The 15,503-nt window shown below is 41.5% G+C and overlaps 1 protein-coding gene across 1 annotated transcript in view; it reads right to left on the bottom strand.

Annotated features, from left to right (window-relative positions):
- Positions 1-3,676, bottom strand: part of slc13a4 (solute carrier family 13 member 4) — a 52,810-nt gene extending 49,134 nt beyond the window's left edge. Inside the window, exon 1 of the mRNA XM_030045871.1 lies at positions 3,554-3,676. Coding sequence (XP_029901731.1) covers positions 3,554-3,676 — 123 coding nt within the window. The remainder of the gene's footprint in view (positions 1-3,553) is intronic.
- Between the last annotated feature and the right edge of the window lie 11,827 nt (positions 3,677-15,503).

Raw genomic sequence — 15,503 nt, 5'->3', positions numbered from 1 at the left:
ATTGATGATGCTGCTGTAACGTGTGAATTTCCCAGTCTGGGATCAATAAAGTATACCTATCTATCTATCTATCTATCTATTATTCTTCCTTTTTTCTCTTTATTCCACGTGTTTTGAGTCTAAACGGTCCTCGCTGCAGTTTGTCATGGTGGAGCTTTTATTGTGAAATTCAGAAATCGCAAAAAAAAGTCGACGCAACAAAGCAGAAGCAGGCTGCTCTTCTCATCTTTGCTGACTGAGCTTTTATTGTGAAAAGGTTCCACAGTCTGTTGCTGATCATCTGTTCTCTGTAACGGATCTGATTTAAAATGCAGGGAAGAACAAAACTCAAGTAAAATTACTCCGTTAAAAAAAATACTCAAAAAAGTGCCAGCACACAAAAAAGTACTCAGTTAGGTGAGTTAGTGACGTGAGCAGTAGCGGTTTTAGGCACGGGCGAAGCGGGCAGCCGCCCGGGGCGGCATTTTTTCATGTCACGTGGGGGGCGGCATGAGAGCAAAAAATAAATAAATAAATAAATAAATAAATCATTCTCGCTGCAAAGCAGTTTTCTATTACCGTATTCATCTGAATATAAGACAATATTTTTTCCATTGAAAATGCCCTGAAAAAACGCCCTCCTCTAATATTGGGGTCTAAGCAAATACTCATGTATTGTACTTGCATATGTAAACCAGTAGGTAGGCTCGCCTGATGCCGCGATTACCGGCGAATGGCCGCATTGCGCAGTCAATAATCAACCATGTTGTCAGTGTCATTGTCCATGGTGCTGCTGCAGCCGCGTATGAACAAAAGTTGATTTATAATGAAAGGTATATATGGCGGTCTGTGTGCGCCGCTCACCTGTCAGATCCGGCACACCTGACCAGGTGGGCGCGGCACCGGTCGGTATCAGGCCGGTATCACGGCCGGCCCGCCTGATGCCGACCGGTGCCGCGGCCGGCTTGCCTGATGGCGGCCGGTGGCTTTTTTTTATGCAAACAAGATTTTGTACATATAAGAATTATTTTTGCAAAAAAGGTATTAGTGCAGGTGCTGGCGCCCCTGCTGTGGGAGCGCCTCTAGCCGGAGTAGTAACATGGAAGGGCGCAAGGCAGTAATTTCGCCCAGGGCGGCAACATGGGCAGAACCGCCACTGGACGTGAGAAACGTAATTAGTTACTTCCAGCTGTGCGTTTTGGTTCTGTCCCTTCAAAGTCAGCGCTTGATTTGTTTGGGGATGCAAAAAGCACGAGAGAAACAAGAGGTTGTGTTTTTGTCCTGGCCGGTCACCTTGCATCTCTCTCTCTCTCTCTCTCTCTCTCTCTCTCTCTCCCTCTCTCTCTCTCTCTGTCTGTCACTCTCTCTCTCCTGCTGAGACTCGATGGCATCCAGCAGATGTCCTGTTCTGCTGCAGCTGGACACAGTGCCACTCCAAGCACACACACACACACACACACACACACACAGTCTCGACCCCCCGTCACATTCCTGAGTCGGTCTGGGGTCCCCGGTGTCGTAAGGGCCCCACGCGGGGCCAAAATCCGGCGTAGTGGTAGATTGGTTATATAACTTAATTGCTTGGATATTTTTTGGTGAGTTTTTGTTCTTTTGTTCATCCTGTTCTCGACGCCGGCCAGCGCTCCCAGAACGGCTTTCCGTTAACCAGATGGCTCCCAGTCGTCACTGCTGATCGAGCTGATCCACAACATCACGAGGAAACAACGGCTAATTTAAATATTGATGATGTAATAAGCAGCCCAGGAAAATCATCTTTCTGCCAAATGAGGAGGTTCAAGTCCCGTGTCACGCAACAGCCAGCGTTCAAAAGCTAATGTTAGTGAACGTTACCTAACATTTCTTAACATTAACCATGAGCTTTTCCTAACATTAACCAAGATGTTTTTTGTGGCAAATAAAGCAAAACAAATGAAAATGGATTTTTGGTTCAGAAACGTTGAAAATTCAACGTATTGGTTGGTTTGTAGACATGAAGGGCAACATTTTTTTCTGGTGACTGGGTTGGTAATAATATAATAATCACATACATGCAATGTAAAATTTCTTATTAAAATATTAAACAACCTATATGTAAATGAACATCTGTCCTGCATAATAGCTCATCTGATTATTAATTATGTAATAGCCTATTATGTAAAATACAAAGTTTTCCTCCTGTTATAAAAATAAGATGGTTATGATATTGAATGTTTTGTTAAGAAGGGTTTTTTTGGCAGTGCATCTCTGCTCACACAAAGTGTTTCTCCTGTGTTATTTAATCTTGAAATGTTTTTTTCTCTAAACAGGTGAAGCACTTTGCAGATTCCATGAGCTAATCCTGCTTTGTTTCAAACGCAGTTTCATTTGTTTCAGGATTAGCTCGCTCAATTCTTGCATGCTTTTTAGGAAAATCTTAGAGATTAAACTGTGTGTTGGGAATGCACCTTTTTTTTTTTTTACAGTGCAGTGTGTGTGTGTGTGTGTGTGTGTGTGTGTGTGTGTGTGTGTGTGCAGAGATCTCTGATGAAGACATCCATGAGTCTGCATGTCAGTACTGATGTTGAAGCAAAGCAGATCAGCCTCAAAATGAAGAAATAAAAATATTTATGATGCAGGAAAAATCGCTCAAATAAACTGATTCACTTGATTCATACAAACTTCATGGTTTGTGCACTTTAAGCTTGAATATGAATTAAATGGTAATGCTAATAATATTTGTTCACTGCCCCCCCCCCCCTACCCCCACCCCCAAACCCCCCACATCCTCGTGCACCAAATCTCCATCTCATCAACATATCGCGACATCTCTCCTCTTCACACACGCCGCTCAGCTGATGATCCGGACAGCTCGGGACTGTCCTGGGATCAGAATCAGTCAAAACACAAGACAGTGTGCCTTTTGATTGATTCACGCACATAGACGCGCGCGCTCACACACACACACACACACACACACACACACACACACACACACACACACACACACACTGTCACTGACCAAACTCCAGTCAGGACACTGCGCGCAGCCACATTCACCAGACGACTCCACCACACTCACGGCTATTTTGTTTATTCCTGCAGGATCGGGTCTTTACTAGGTATTTACTGCGATAAATCCGAATTATGAGATTTCATTTTGTATTTTAATCAGTGTAGTAAACCTCCTTCTTATTTGGTTCTCCTCAGTGGCCTATTTGATGCTTGTTTGGAGCCTTAAAGTAGAAAAAGCCCTACAATATTCTTGCAGTATTCTTATAGGAGCAAATAGCGGGTCTATGATACTCAGTGAGGATTTAATTGACTTTATCATACTTTGTGGTATTTTTATCACCTGTTATATCTCTGTAATATTCATATAGTGTCTTGTAGTGCGTATGAACTCCTTAGTATTGATATTATACTAACATTGTCATACTTTTTATGGTGTTTTTAACAGCTGTGGTATGATATTTTTACAGTAATGTCCTTAAATTTGTCCATTGAAACTGATGCCTTGCCCTGGCGCTGCTGAACTGCAAGAGGAGTTGGTTTGTGATGATGATGCTTATGGTAATGTTTGATCTTTTCTACTCACACTGGTGGGGTGGATGAGCGGCAGCGGAAGCAGGGACAGCGGGATGAGCACCACCAGGATCAGCTTCCTCGCCTTCCAAAGCTTCCTGAACAAATCCATCCTGGCTGCGGCCTCCAGCCTCATGGGTGACCCCGGGCTTTGGGTCGGATCGTCAAAAATTCAGCAGAGGCGGCACTGATAGGGTCGGTCGGGCTGGTGACTATACCGACGCCTGCGGGAGCCTCTTTGGAGAGCGGCAGTCCTTGGATCAGCTGTGAGCGCGTCTGGTTCCGGCTTGGCTGTGCGCTTTTACGCACCGGCTGTGGTGGATGCTGCCCGGCCTGGATCTCCCTCTGCCTCCCTGTGTGAGGTGAGTGGGACTGATCTCAATTTCACTTCCACCGTGTCTGACTCTCTCATCTGTCCTCATGTGTGTCTGGTTTGATGCACGGACGCGTTTGCGGTCAACTGGAGAGTCTCAGCTGCTGAGTTCAGCCAAACTCAACTTGCTGCCTTTATTTATGAGTCTGAGGATATGCTAATGAGCCGCTCCGTCGCCCCGCCCCCAGGCTCTTTCTCAGCCACTGAGGACAGAGTGAAGTTTACACGAGGGTATGTGTGCGTGTGCATGTTTGGGCATGTGTGTGTGTGTGAGAGAGAGAGAGTGTGATAGTGTGTGTGCGATGAGAAAGACCTGTAGTAATCCTGTAATAATTTGCACAGGGTACTAGTTTACAAACATTACAGCAAAGCTAAACGTTCCTATAATAATACAGGAATACCATAAGAGGCAAAAGGAGATTATTATAGGAATATAATAGGAGATTTAAAATACTATAAAGCATAATCACTGATCACCACTGACGCTCTGTAAATCCTTGCATGAATATTATTGTGTGTGTGTGTGTGTGTGTGTGTGTGTGTGTGTGTGTGTGTGTCATATAGTCTTATAATAGTTTTTTGAAAAGGTGCCACACAAATATCACGGCAAACTGCTGTTTTGTTATAGGAGTGTTATAGGCGATACCATAGATTAACAACTATACCCCATAAAACAGTGTTGTGTGTGTGTGTGTGTGTGTGTGTGTGTGTGTGTGTGTGTGTGTGTGTGTTTTCCTCATGAAAACAGTTATTTAATCCTATAATAAAGATCCTATAGGCGTGTTACAGTGACAGGAGATTAACAGCATGCTTCAAAGTAGGATAAGGTCACTATATAAATGCACTATTGAGCAGCAGTGACACCGGTGATTCCATACAACAAGATTATAGAAAAACAGGGTCATGTGAACATCAGAAAAGTTCATTCAAAAATAGGTTTTAGAAGCATATTTGCTTTGTGATTTGCCTTATGATTCTTAAAATAAAAATCAGCTCTCATCAAAACAAACATAAGAAACAAAGGGGGACACAAAACACACAAAGACAGAGAAGAGAGAGAGAGAGAGGGAACAGGAAAGTCCTGCAGCAAAAGGCCTTGGCTGAACTGGAAGAAACACAACTTCTCCATGAATGCACCCCCAAATAAATGCAAATGAGTGCAGAGAACCACACTGGAGCACACTCATTTTGGCCAGTGCCACTGGTTTTAAGCTGCGGGTAGATAATACTTCATGCCAATATTCAGTATATCTTCAACTTTGACCATTTTTAAGCCAAAGTATTCCCTCGTTTCCATTAGAGCTCTGTTCTCATCAGGGTGGAGAGGCAACTGGAACTGCATTTAGATCATGATGGGACACTGAAACTCTCCACTGAAAGCCAAACTGGTTAAATAAATTCTAAGGCAGAGTGACCGACCTCGTCTGTTCAGCGGCACAGAAACATACATCACTCCATTTAAATGAAGAATTTATGTGGAGAAACATCAGAAAATCAAATGCCATGCTGGAATTTTCAGCCACCATCTTATCAGAGGTGAAGGACATTTAATTTGAGCCAAAATACATATCACTTTAACTCTGCAGGAAACACAAACTGGGAGGGTTTCTGCATGTTGTCAGAAATAATTCCCTGCAGAATTGGCGACAAAAGTGAGGAGAGTGAATTCTGACAACTGGACGCGACATATCCCTAAAATTAAAATGTCCTGTGAAATCCCACGAAGGACTCCTGCAGTACCCCAGACCACAGGTTGGGAACCTCTGGCTGAATGAGAGAGCAGACGGCGTGTGGCTGCAGCAGCATACTGCCCTCTAGTGGATTTATGGAGTCAGTACTGGCAAGTGGATTATCCCTTAAGAGTGTAACGGATTAACCCACCGCACTTCACCACAATTATTTTTTCAACTCACATGATTTTTTAAAAATATTTTCTGAAAAATGTAAGCTCCCCAAAATATACATAAATAACTAAAGAACTAAATAAATAAATTGCAAAATACAAAATAAATACATATAAAATAAAATAAAAACAAATCATTGTAAATGGATGAATAATATTAATACAATTATAATCCAAATATATAACTTAATATATAAATAGCCATATTTTTATGTGTCAAGTATTTTGCTATTATGGAAGAGGAAAAAAGAGTCCTGAGATTAGAGTCAAAATTAAAAAAAAAAAAAAAAAAAAAAAAAAGTCAGATTTTGAGGGAAAAAGTCAGATTTTATTACTAGACCTCTTTTATTTTTTCAAGTGGGTCAAATCCTCCTCCATGTAAACATAAATGCAAATATTTTCATATTAGTGAGTGACGCGTTCACACGCTGGAATTAAATGTATTATAATAGGGTGTGTATAACAATATGTAACTGTGTGAAAATAAACAGTTCCTCATATTTCCGAGGATCTCCTCGGATTAGCCTTAAGTGTTTGGCTGACTAACAACAGGACTTTATTACTCAGCTACTTTACAGCTTCAGTCCTCATACATTACTGTAAATTGAGTGGATAATCCCTTTAAATTTACCCCCTGCCTTTATCACGCAACGGGGGTTTTTGTTTTCTGGAGGAGAAGCTAAGAATTAATCCTCATTACACAATGGAAAAGCTTGTGGGGGGTGCTGCAGCTTGTGTGGTGGCTCCAAATGCTGCTTACAGTGTGTGTGTTAACGTTGATCATGTGATGTTTCCTCGCAGGTCTTTAAGTCGGGGCTTTAAATGTTTAAATGCACCGCTTTTCATGTAAAACGTCTTAAATTCAGCTCCTTTCAAGTAAAACCTTGCTAAACCGGCCTGATATGTTAAATGTGTTTTGTAACTTTTGACTGAGTGAGGCTTGTTTCCTCTTTGGTCTTGGCAGGAAAATATCACCTCATGGGTCTTTAGGTACAGGGAAAAAAGAGGCTTTTTTTTTTGTTCTTATGTTGGGTTGAAAATGAGTTTTTTGTTTGTGATTTGGTTTCTCGCCTGCCTCCCTTGTTTTGCTTCATGGAGGTCAAACCTTGAAAAAAAAGAAAAAAAAAAAAACTACCAAAACTATTTAACACCTCTGACACGGACACCCACAGTCCACTGTACTTGACTGTGAAGAGTTTCTGCAGGGACTATTTCCTGCTGAAGAACATCAACAAACTGTCTGTATCACTCCGCCCCCGGCAAGTGGGAAAGGCGGATAGATTTTGTCAGAGTTCTTTGGCAGGAAATAGTTCCCAATTAACAAGCCTGCACTTCTTTTTTTTTTCTTTTGCATTTTGAGTGAACTGTTTCTTTAAATTCTTCAAGCGCATCTTAAACAGAAAGTGTCATTGTTTTGTTGGTCTAATGTGGCTCAAAAACTCTATTCTATTCTATTCTATTCTACTAAAACAGCAATTTTTACAGGGATATAAAATAATGAAACTGAAGACTGTAACTTCACACAACTGGTGCAGGTGTGCGTGCATATGTGCGTGTGTGTGTGTCCTCTTCACTGGACTATTGGGCTTACATAACCCAATCACCATTGGCTAATTCCCTCTAAACCGCTTTCAATCGTAAACAGGGGTAAACACATACACAGTGTACACACAAGCATTAAAAGTCATTGTTTCCAATTTCGGTGTGTGTGTGTGTGTGTGTGTGTGTGTGTGTACAAATACCAGCCTTTCAGAGCTGACAATGGGCAGATAAAGTCAGGCTTGTCCCGTCATACACTACTCACAAAAAGTTAGGGATATTTGGCTTTTGGGTGAAAGTTATGGAAATACACTGGTGATTTCCTCATCTCAAACAATTTCTTGAAACAAAAGCCAACAACAGTGGTGGATAAACCACAACAAAAAATGTCAGTGTCAATAACTTGTCATGTGCCCTTGAGCATCAATTACAGCTTGACAACGACATCTCCTGCTGTTCACAAGTCGACTTATTGTCTGCTGAGGCATGGCATCCCACTCTTCTTGAAGGGCGGCCCTCAGGACATTGAGGTTCTGGGGTACAGAGCTCCGAGCCTCTACACGGCGACTCAGCTGATCCCATAGGTTTTCTATGGGATTCAGGTCTGAGAAAGTGCAGGCCACTCCATCTGAGGTACCCCAGTCTCCAGCAGCCGTTCCCTAATGATACGACCTCGATGAGCTGCAGCATCAAACACCTGATGTGAATTTTGCCGTTAAACTCCTTGTTAGAGAACAGCAACTTGTGCAAAAAGTACTGAAACATTGAACAGTTGGACATTCAAAAGTTTACAGAAGGTCACATTAAGTTCACCTGTAAAGGTTATAATGCATTTTAGGTTCATCCTGAAATTTCACCCGAAAGCCGAATATCCCTAACTTTTTGTGAGTAGTGTATGTGCGATCGTCGCCGTGTCAGATAACAGAAAGTGACATGACACAAGCTTTGGCGGCCATGTTGGAGGTCGACAGCTCTTTGGGTCAGGGTCAGGGTCAGGGTCAAACCCTAACCACCAACAAAGTAATTATTATTATGGTTATTACTGTTATTTTGATAGTGTGGCAGAGGGAAAGCAAATCCTCCCTCTGTCTCTTCCTCTGTGTTTGTCTCGTCTGTCAGCGTCTCAGGCTGACAGTGACTCGCTGAGCATGCTGGGACGGCGAGGGCCAGGTGAGGCTGGTAATTCAATCGCCCGGCGGCCTCGGCTCGTCCTCCCTCTGGTTTTGATTGGATTAGAGGCCGAGTCTGCAGCCTCTGGTCCCGTCTGCTGCCGTCGTGCTCGTCGCCACGTACTCCTAAAACTCTGCGTCTGTTTGTCTGTTCATTTGTTTGCTTGTATATTTCATTTTTTAAATCATTATTATTATTTTTATTGGACACTGGACTGAGCAGATGAGCACTTTGTCAATACCGCTCGTTTCAGAATTTTTTTCAGAATTTTAATGAAAACTTTATATATTTTTCCCTTGACATTTTTAGATTTTTTCTTAAGAATAGCAGATTTTTGGGGGGATATTTTTAGATTTTATTTTGATATTTTAATGCACCTTTTCACATCCATTTTTTTTTTCTGTATTATTATCACCTTCTTTTTTTTTGTTCCACTCTTACCTAACGCTGTCTGTGTGTCATTATGGCCGCCGGCAGGAAGACAAATTTCCCCTCTTTTCACTTCATTTAATTTCATTTCACCTGCCGGTGGTCGGCTGGGAAGCTGCACTCTCCGTATTTCCTGGGCAATTCAAGGGCAAGAGAGGATCATCCACAGTCGCTGCCTGGAATTCAGATTAAGATCCACGGTTCTCAGAGATTTGAACCGGCAACCTTCTGGTCATGAATATGTTTCTCTAACTTATAGAGGACAGGCACACATGTAGATGCGTGTGTGTGTGTGTGTGTGTGTTGTACCATTTTCTTACAAATGGACTAAAGGAAGGGATTGCCATTTTTTTTTCCAGATAAAAGTGATCACAGAGATCCAGCAGAAACTTTTTTTTTAGTCAAGGCAGAGTTATCCTATCCTTTGCCTTTTTTAAAAATATTCTTTTTATTGTTTTTTTAAGAGACAACAACAACACAACAACACAAAACCCCACACAACCCACAACCAGCCCTCCCTGATGTTCCTTCACCCTGAGTTCAATTATAAAATAGAAATTGGATCTAACAAAAAGCAGTGAGTTAAGGTTTATTTGTAATTGGGATTTAAAAACTGGAAGTAAATCTCAGTGGGACTCACCTTGTTAAATAAAAGTTTAATAATAATTTAATAACTTTGCACCAGCAAGGCCAGTTATTTTGCAGCATCAAAGAGAAGCCAGCGGGGCGTAAACAGAGTAAACATTATTTTAACTGCTTTTATACCCAAACCATTATGGAACTGTTTTGTTTTCTTTTCTGATTTGAAGCAGAAAACATTTTGTAAACTCTTTAAATTAAGTTTATTTACATACATTCTGACTTCCAGTGAATTAAGTAAGACTGAAACTGAATGAATCTACACCATATTGTAGTAGTAGTATTCGCTCATCTATCCAAATCATTGAATTCAGGTGTTCCAATCACTTCCATGACCACAGGTGTATAAAATCAAGCACCTAGGCATGCAGACTACTTCTACAAACATTTGTGAAAGAATGGGTCGCTCTCAGGAGCTCAGTGAATTCCAGCATGGTGCTGTAATAGTAATGTAATAGGATGCCACCTGTGCAGTAAGTCCAGCTGTGAAACTTCCTCGCTACTAAATATTCCACAATCAACTGTTAGTGGTACTATAACAAAGTAGAAGCGATTGGGAACGACAGCAACTCAGCCACGGAGTGGTAGGCCACATAAAATCACAGAGCGGGGTCAGCGGATGCTGAGACGCATAGTGCGCAGAGGACGCCAACTTTCTGCAGAGTCAATAGCTTGAGACCTTTAAACTTCATGTGATCTTCAGATTAGCTCAAGAGCAGTGCGTAGAGAGCTTCATGGAATGGGTTTCCATGGCCGAGCAGCTGCATCCAAGCCACACATCACCAAGTGCAATGCAAAGCATCGGATGCAGCGGTGTAAAGCACGCCGCCACTGGCCTCTAGAGCAGTGGAGACGCGTTCTCTGCAGTGATGAATCACGCTTCTCCGTCTGGCAATCTGATGGACGAGTCTGGGTTTGGTGGTTGCCAAGAGAACGGTACATTTCAGACTGCATTGTGCCAAGTGTAAAGTTTGGTGGAGGAGGAATTATGGTGTGGGCTTGTTTTTCGGACGTTGGGCTTGGCCCCTTAGTTCCAGTGAAAGGAACTTTGAATGCTTCAGGATACCAAAACATTTTGGACAATTCCATGCTCCCAACTTTGCGGGAACAGTTTGGAGCGGGCCCCTTCCTCTTCCAACATGACTGTGCACCAGTGCACAAAGCAAGGTCCATAAAGACATGGATAAGCGAGTCTGGTGTGGAAGAACTTGACTGGCCTGCACAGAGTCCTGACCTGAACCCGATAGAACACCTTTGGGATGAATTAGAGCGGAGACTGAGAGCCAGGCCTTCTCGACCAACATCAGTGTTTGACCTCACAAATGCACTTCTGGAAGAATGGTCAAAAATTCCCATAAACACACTCCTAAACCTTGTGGAAAGCCTTCCTAGAAGAGTTGAAGCTGTTATAGCTGCAAAGGATGGGCCCACATCATATTAAATCCTATGGTTTAAGAATGGGATGTCACTCATGTTCATATGTGTGTGAAGGCAGCCGAGCGAATACTTTTGGCAATATAGTGTATATTATTCTGCTGTCCATGAATCACTGAGTCACGGGGCAGATGAAGCTGTAGGAGCGCCATATAGCCACAAGATGGCGCTTTAGACCTGTGAAGGGTTTAAGAGAGGGCGTTGAATCCAATGCAGTGGATTTTATTCTACATTTAAAAATGATTAAATGTATTTAAAACTCATATTTATTTACATTATTTATTGTCTCAATGCTTTTTAAAAAAAAAATTCAGTCCCTCCTTCTAGATGATCAGTGAACATTTAATAAGGAAAATTAGTAAAGGATAATATAACTTTAATCTAGAGAAATTAACTTTCTCCTATTAAGCCAAATTTAAATAAAAACACACAGGCAAAATACAGAATAACTTTCCACAGATATTGTTAAAGAAACTGAAAACTGGAGCTTAACCACATCCAAAGAAATTTCCACAAACAATGACTTTGATAAAGTTTGTGTGATATGTTATATTATAAGAAATAATTTGTGATAAAGCTTCCAGAAAAGCCATTTCCACAGCTGATACTCACCGACATGAAGTCGTATGATGCAGGACGCCATCCGTATGGTTTCACTTTGTCACTCCTCTGAGTGTTTTTTGATATGACTTTATTGATCCGCTTGTTAAATTAATATCATAAAGAGAGAAACATGTCAGGTTGTGGCTCCATCAGACAGAAAGTCCAGCCTGGATCTTTATCTTTATCTTTATTAACGGCACCGAAACAGAATCAAAACTATAAATTTCACGTTAAAGTCCCCATGAAATGACCTCACGTGACCTCTACTTCCTTAAACAGTGACATCATCATCCTGCACAAGTGGCTGTAAAATTAAAATCCCAACCAATAAAACCTTCACAAATCTCTGTCAGCCACCTGGCCCTTCAAAATAAAGGTGTGTTTCTTTAAGGTTAGGAAAAGCTTGTTCTGCAAAAGCAAAGTTTTGTAGAGTGTGCCATTCGCCCGCCTGCCTACTAACATGGTGCTGATGGCTCACTTCATACTACGATCACAACACTGAAATCAAGAAAATTACACTTGAATCAGGAAAAATCTGGAAATAAATTGATTAGCATTGGAAAAAAAGTGGGATTATCTCATCCCACTGGTGGATTTTTGAAGAAAAACAAGATCTGAACCCTGAAGATGAAACTAAATGACTTGTTGTTCCACCCTGTTATGAATTTCATTTTAAACTCAGCTGATTTAGGATTAGGTGACTAAGGAAGGGCAGGAAGTTGACTGGGACTATCAAAATAAAGTGTGACCACTTGTTGTTTCTCTGATGTGCTTCGGTGTCGCAAAACGTCCGACGTTTTAAAGTCCTCCCTGTGGTGAAATATACAGTATCGTGATTTTGTTTTTCTCTTTGCTGTGAGTTGTCAGGACCGTGTGACCTCTGACCTTTGACCCCCTCAGCTGTTGTCATGCCCACGCCGCTCGTCTCTCTGGATTACAGCTTAAACGCCTGAAATGTAAATACAAAATGTAGCGCCAGATTGCACTGAACCCTGACCTCAGATTAGGAATCAAATCCATGGCTGGAGGCATGCACACACACACACACACACACACACACACACACACACTCATGGTTTTGACTTGAGTCGGAGAGAGAGAGAAAGAGAGATTGGGAATCAAATCTAAGGGTGTCTGTCCAAATTTACTGTGAAGGCACACACACACACACACACACACACACACACACACACACATCTCAGACTACAACTCAAATCCTCCAGACGTGTCTGAGTCATAGTGTTTTTTTTTTTTAATTATTTTTGGTGTCTTTTTTTTTTTTTTTTTTACGCATACAATACAAATATTACAGTAAATTATACATTTATTTATGTTCATTTTTCAACACATCAATTAACTTTAATGTGGGACAAACACAATTCTCTGCTTTTTCCACTTAAAAAATGTGTATTTAAATCTATCTATCAATCAGGCTATCTATCTATCTTCAGATTACATGTATATATATATTTATTTTATTTATTTTTAATAGAAAACTGGTTGTAAGGCATTTTCTCATCATCTGAAGTTGCACCGAGCCTGGCTGCTGCCCTCACTGTGACCCCTCGCAGGAACATGGCCGACTAATCACTTACTTACCAACAACACACTGACTTAACGCACCGCCGCCAGGTCACGGCAGGAGAGCTCAAATCCAAGTTCAAGTTATCTGCAGGGGCCCCGCGGCGTCCCGAGGAGCCCCGCACGGCGTCACCGCGGCCCCGGTCTGTCTCTGCGTTTGTAGGGTAACACGCTGATCTGCTGTAAATCCAGTGCAGGACTTCTTATTCATAATCCAGGGCCGCTCAGGTCCCAAATTAACGCCGAAGCTACGGGGCGTCGCCCGCAGCTCAGATCTTCACTTAAATCCTCCAGAGTCCAGATTTACAGAAGCTGTTTCCACGTCGACTGCGTGGGCTATTTGTAAAACTGCAAATATAGCCACAGGGCTTCACAGCAAAACAGATAAATTAATCAATTAAATAAAAAAAAAATCATTTGAACAAGTCTCCTTGCTCACAGTCTCCTTTTCAGTGTTAAAATCTTGTTTTTTGTCAAACAAGATTAAAAAAAATCTGCCAGTGGGATGAGATAATCCCACTTTTCTGGAGTCAAGAGTCATTTCCTTGATCCTGATCTGCCTTATTCTGCCTCCTATGAACATATTTATGCTTGTTCCCAGTGCAGTTTCACTTGTTTTTTTGTTTTTGTTTTTTTCATTTTGTCTAATTATCAGTGTTTAAAATCTTGTTTTCTCCAAACAAGGTCAAAAATCTGCCAGTGGGACGAGATAATCCCACTTGTTTCCAGAATTTTTTTTAAAATCAAGTGTCACTTTCTTGATCCTAGTGGCTGATCTGCCTTCTTTAAACATTTTTATACTGAAACAAGTGACACTGCATCGGAAACAAGTGGGATTATCTCATCCCACTGGTGATTTTTTTTTTTGTTTTTTTACCTTCTTTGAGGAAAAACAAGATTTGAACAATGAAGAGGAGACTGCATGACTTGTTAAGACTAGATTTTTTGCTTGAAATCCAAATTCTGCTTCATTTTGCTCACACCTTTTTTTTTTTAATCCTCCTGTTTCTGTTCTTTGCAGCAGCAGCGACCCAGTTTCCTCCTCAGATCGATAAAGTTCATCTTATCTTATCTCTCATATTTACTGGAGTGACGGAGGCGAGACGGTTGACGCCTCGACTCGAATTCACAGCGTCCCTGCTGTCTCCGCCGCTCGTCCTCGTAAACAGCAGGAAGTTGTTTTCAGGTGACCTGCTGAGTGTCTGTTTGTTTTGTTTGTTTGTTTGTTGTGGCGTTTCTGCACTTCACTTCCCAGAAATCATCCGTCAGTCAAACAGTGGATGGAGATTTTTGGATGGAGTTTGAGTTTCTCCAGCAACGGTGGCTATCACTGCTCATGCTAACGAACCAGTTCTTCTTCTATGGTTTATTCCAAACAAACCACAAAACACATCACTTCCTGTGCAGCAAGTAAAGAGCTACCAGACACCGAATGTTTAGAGCAGAAAATGGAAAAGATTCATTGCAGCAGTTAGACAGAGAGGACCATAAGTGACATTCATCCATGTAAAAATGTCAGGCATTATCACTTTAAGGCAGGCATTGCCAAAGTGCGTCCTGTGGGCCAATGGCGGGTCCTGGACATGTGAGTTAGATTTGGTCCGGTTCCACAACAGTTTTAATCCAACATATATCACACGGTGTTTTGCTTTTAAGAATGGTAACGAAAACTTTAGGAAAAAGCTCTCCAGGGTGGCAACAGCAAAATAGATTTTACCCAAATTAATGTCTGCTGGCCCCAGTAGTTTTACATTTCTGCAAACCAAAGATATGTTCAAATGTCACGTTTCCAGGTTTCATTGCGTGGTATAAATTGAGCGAGAAACGCAGCGTTAGGAGTCGGGCTGGTGGCTCCATCAACAGGACTTTGCCTCTGCAGACTGGGACTCGAGTTCTGACTCAAGAGAGAGCTGGGTTCATTTTTTGCCAACATTCAAGGAAAGTTTTCCCAACCATAACCAAGTCATTTTGGTGGCTAGCGATGCAAGCTAAAGTGGCTAAGCAGGTACATGCAAAAACATTAACACCTTAATGTGACGTCGATGAAGGCTCCACCACATTGGCTTATAAATGTAAATGTTGATATGCAACGTACAGTGGTGGAAAAAAGTTTTCAGACACCCTTAAAATTTTACACAATCTCAAATATTATCATGAAATATTTGTGGAAAAATCTTTTTTGTGTTTCAAAAGGTGTGGCTGCATTAGACAGATACAAACAAATACAAATTATATTTTTTTGTTTATTGTTTACAAGAAAAACTAACCAAACTAAATTCTTGACAGTTAAAT

Source organism: Myripristis murdjan, chromosome 23 (genome assembly GCF_902150065.1).
Source record: "Myripristis murdjan chromosome 23, fMyrMur1.1, whole genome shotgun sequence".
Taxonomy (NCBI): Eukaryota; Metazoa; Chordata; class Actinopteri; order Holocentriformes; family Holocentridae; genus Myripristis; species Myripristis murdjan.
The sequence above is the reverse complement of the archived record's forward strand: the minus strand, read 5'-3'. Positions and strand labels throughout refer to the sequence as shown.